Raw genomic sequence first — 4,965 nt, 5'->3', positions numbered from 1 at the left:
AGAATAATGAAGTATTTTCAAATGAGAAATTGGAAAAGAATTATTTTCTGGAAGCAATTGCCTTAAGAAAAGTCTAGAACTATTTTAAACAATTTAATTCTAAAATTTCTGAAGATTCTGAGTTTCAAATTGTAACTGCATCAATAATACACATAAGACGATAACCAAAAATTTTAAAACTTAAAATAATTTACTTACAGGTCTATAAATACTACTATCATAAAATACTTTTCAAAATAAAACTGAAAAACTACACAGAACCTCTTTGTATTGATAGTAAGATTTTACTACTAATAAGTGGGGAAATTCTACACAAATTCAACCAAAAAACTTAGAGGTGAGTTTCACGGTCACAGCATGGAGGCCAGGCCCACGCTCACCTTGGACGTCTTCCTCTCCACCATCACCATCTTCTTCCTCATTGTAAGCCAGCTCAGCCTGCTTGTCTGCCTCATACTCACCTACGTTACCATCATCCCCATTATAATCCGCCAGTTTAGAGCCATGCTGCGGATCAACAGGGGATTCATTCTCATCAAAGAATCGGCCTGTGAAGTAGGTAGAGGATTAATTCAAGAGTAAAGAGAGAAGAAAAGAAGGGACCTACACTGAAAGCAGACCAGAAAGTAGACAAGTGAAACCTGGCAACTTTCAGGGTACTGGTTATAAAAAGGATACATTTTGTGAAGGTTATCTAAGACAAAAGTACGTAAGAGTGAAGACTCTGAAAATACATAATGTTTATTTAAGAATTTCTCTTTTGTGTTAATTTTAGGATGTGCTTCTTAAGATTTGAATATTTTCTTAAAGAAATGGACACCATTTTCAGGATTGTTTTCCTAATAACCAACGACTTCTCTAATTTAAGTATGTCCAATTTAACGCTTTTGGAGAAGAATAAATCATTTTATTACTAGACAAAACACACATTTGAAATTTGCCGTTTCAAATGTGTACTTTGTCTATTAATAATTGTTACTAGATTTTCAAATTTTAAATAAGTATTGTGTCTAGTAATAAAATGATTTATTTTCCTAAGGTGTTAAATTAGACAAATGAATACTTGTGAATAATTTTTCCATGAATAGTTCTGAAAACTTTAAAAAAAAATGAGTACTATACAAGCTAATTTCTTTTTGAATACTAAGACAAACTAACACACCTGAGGGCTATCTCAAATTCCTTCAGTAATACTGACTCACTGTAGCCATGGATTTCCAAGAAGGGATGGCAAAGAGAGCAAGCTATTATTAATAGAATCCCTAGTGGTTTTGAAAAAAACATTCTGAGTAATTCTGGTTTATCTCTTCCCATTTCCTAAGCCAGATTTTTTTAAAAGTCAGTAGAAGTATAAGAAAGTTAACCTGCATGAGGCCATTATATTGTACACATTCATAACCATTAGAAATCAAGAACAACAATGGACATAACACCTAACATAGAAAGCTATTCAACAACTAGACATTGAAAATAAAAATGTTAGGTACATTGAGATCTGACTCATAAATGCAAGTAAAACTCTACCTTCGACATTAAACGTAACATTAAAGTAAATTTTATTTTAATCACAAAATATGAATAAAAGTAATTTGCTGGTGATGTAAGAATTTAAGACTTAGAAATTTAACAACTTTCTGTGATAGGTCTAAATTTTTGGAATATATTTCAAAAACTTGCAATGAGATGCTTAAGAAAAAATCAACAGCTTGCTTTGCTTGGACAGAAAAGTTAAGTTACAAGTGGAAAGAATTATGGAGGTACTGGTCAATTCTACAGATGGCTCACCACATCATCAAGCCAATATATTTTTTTCATAAAAGACAGGGTCTTGCTATGCTGCCCAGAATGGAGTGCAGTGGCTATTCACAGGCACAATCCCACTACTGATTGGCAGGGGAATTTTGACCTGCTCTGTTTCTGACTTGTGCCGGTTCACCCTTACTAGGTAACCTGGTGGTACCCTGCTCCCAGGAGGTCACCATATTGATGTCAAACTTAGTGTGGACACCCAATCGGCATGCACTACAGCCCAGAACTTCTGGACTCAAGTGATCCTCCTGCCTCAGCTTCCTGAGTAGCTGGGACTACAGGTGTGTGCCACCACACTCAACTAAGCCAATACATTTCTAATTGCTGAGGAAAGAGTCATTTAGGAAAACAAAGAACAAATCACATTTATATAGGTGGGTAGGATGTGGGGACAATAGGAGATTAAAGTAATTGGGACCAATAAAAAGAGCATGAATTCATCTTAAAACTATTCTAGAATAAGCTTAGAGTATGTAAAATAAATAAATAAATGGAAAAGTTGATCAAATAGAGTTAGAGAAAAGAAATGAATATACAAGAATTACAAAGGAAGACAGTAACAAGGGAAGAATTGGTAGGCTGTGAGAAAAATACTCTGTCTCCTAATTATAGTAATATAAAAAAACATTTTGGTGGCTTTTATTATCTCTTTTTCTAATGATAAAATAAATGATGTCAATGTAAGCAGGAAAAAGTGAGATTTATAGAAATCTACATTTTCTTCTCCTTAACATGCAATATTTGCTTATGGACAAAACAACTAGTCTAGATAAATAATCTTTATGCAATATGAAACTGTTTTAAACATATAAACATATAAACTGTTTTAAACATATAAACACTTAAATATGGTAGTTACTAGTGAGTTTTTCAAAGTACACTATTTCTTCCAAGAAAACTTTTTCATTTTTTATCCATTATGAAATACAGAAGACTAAAACAATTAGCCTAAGAGAAGTTATTACAAAATATACATAGTTAATTTACTAATATTGTCAGACATGGATTAAAGAAATGGCCCACCTATATTTTTTATAAAATTCCAACGATTTGAAATTTCCTTTTTTTAGGTGTTTGACTGATTATCTAACTAGCCTGAATTCAGTCGTATAATTTTTTTTTTTTGGAGACAAGGTCTTGCTCTGTTGCCAGGGTCAGAGGGCAGTGGTGTCATCATAGCTCACTGCAATCTCAAACTCCTGGGCGCAGGCAATACTCCCACCTCAGCCTCCCAAGAAGCTGGGATTACAGGCCACCATACCCAGCTAATTTTTCTATTTTTTGTAGAGATGGGGTCTTGCTATGTTGCTCAGGCTGGTCTGGAACTCCTGGCCTCTGGTGATCCTTCCGCCTCAGCCTCCAAAAGTTCCAGGATTACAGGCATGAGCCACCACCACAACCGGTCAGTCATGTAATTTTAATACTGTAATTACAGTAATATTTAAAGATAATAAAAATATCAATAACAAGGATGGATACACAACTGCCTCTTGTTTAATAGTAATCTGTGCTATTATATGTACAGAATTGTTATGTTTGGAGAAAGTGCTAACCTTTAATATTGGAGTTCCAACACTCTCATAGACAACAAGAAAAAAACAGAGCCAATTACACAAAGTTCCCAGTCAAGTTGGGGAGATCAGACAGTCTTCACATTAAACAGTGAATGAATATGATGGTATAGATAAAAATGAATAATGCTGATCAATATAACATACTGTGAATTATACAGTTGTCAAGCAACATTTCAATATGAGTTAGATGGGAGGGTTTCAGAAAGAAGGCAAACATATTAGACTATGACAGAAGGAAGGAAAGAAGCATTCAAAGAACAGGTAAGAACGTAGATGGGGTATTGAGGAGATAGTAAAGAGATCTGACTGGATTTACATAAAAAAGTAGAAAGACGAAGTTTGGACAAGCAAATTAAGGATAATAATGGGATATTTTTAAAGTTAGAGGTTTCAAAAGTTAGAGATTTCCCTCCACTTTACAAGATCATTGAATTAAATGACAAAGTATATGAAAGTATCTACAGTGTTCTTTCATCCATCTGTTGAACAAAGATTCATGACAGGTATTGTGCTAGGCAATGTGATACAAAAATAAACTTACTATCTCCATCTCCTGTAACTCAGTGTAGTAAGAGAGAAAGACAAGTAAAAACATAATTAGGAATGATGCTATGTGGGTTATAGCACAGTGATCTAGCAAGTAACATCTGGATATGGAGACAGTTGCTTCAGTTGGTTTCCATTTGATAAAGAGAGTTGAACTTTATGTTGGAGGCAATAAGCAGTTGTCATGATTGCTTTTAAACTCCCAGAGAATGGTAATCTAATCTGCTTTATGCCCTGTAGTAGCTCCAGAATCTATTCAGGTAAGCAGCTACAAGGACTTACACTAGGAAGACAGAGAAAATGTTAGAAACAGGTGAATCAAACACATTTGAAAATGACAAAATGAATATATAGTATATTGGAGTATAAAGAGTCAAAGAATGATTCCATAATCTTAGCCTGGAAACTAAAAATAATGGTACCTATACCCAAAATGGTACAATTGGGAAGGTATGAAAAAGAAAATGTTGCTTTGGATAAACTGAGCTTGGGTCCACAGTAAGATATCCCAATGAGAATGTTTTAGAGACAAATGAATATATGAATCTAGATTCTAGGAGCAAAGTGAAGGACAGACATGTAGATTTAAGACTCATAAATTTCAAGATGATAGGTTAAACTATGAGAAGATAATTTCTCTTAGGAAATAAATATTTACAGAAAACAGCTATAAGTCAAAGGAGTGGTCTTAGGAAATGACTATATCTAAGAAGGGAAAAAGGAATAAGGGCAAAGTTATCACATGATGGTATAAATCTGTGATGTGTTATGACAGGAATTAAGTACTAGACTTCACCTCTGAAGCATTTCACCTTTTTACAACCTTTAATTCGGTCTGTCCCTCAGTAACCACAATGTTAAAGCTGTGCCCAGCTAGGGGAGTAATATCATAATTATATTTAGTTTGGATCTATGGAATTTCTTATTTTGTAGCAAAATTCAACTGTGCACTTCAATATTATTTTCACCCTGATGACTGTCTGAAAATGATTAACTTAGAGTCTATTAGCAACAAGATAGCTTCATCCCAACCATT

At 33.9% G+C, this 4,965-nt stretch overlaps 1 protein-coding gene across 2 annotated transcripts in view; it reads right to left on the bottom strand.

Moving 5' to 3' along the window:
• Nucleotides 1–4,965, bottom strand: part of CASC4 (cancer susceptibility candidate 4) — a 146,509-nt gene that overhangs the window by 7,489 nt on the left and 134,055 nt on the right. The window contains exon 10 of one of the 2 annotated variants that reach the window (XM_012649435.1): nucleotides 381–548. The exons of the other annotated variant lie outside the window; for it this stretch is intronic. Coding sequence (XP_012504889.1) covers nucleotides 381–548 — 168 coding nt within the window. The remainder of the gene's footprint in view (nucleotides 1–380; nucleotides 549–4,965) is intronic. 2 annotated transcript variants of the gene reach the window in all.

The sequence above is a fragment of the Propithecus coquereli genome, unplaced genomic scaffold (assembly GCF_000956105.1).
Source record: "Propithecus coquereli isolate 6110/MARCELLA unplaced genomic scaffold, Pcoq_1.0 Scaffold3, whole genome shotgun sequence".
NCBI classification, from domain to species: Eukaryota; Metazoa; Chordata; class Mammalia; order Primates; family Indriidae; genus Propithecus; species Propithecus coquereli.
This window is presented reverse-complemented; position numbering and strand designations above follow the sequence as displayed.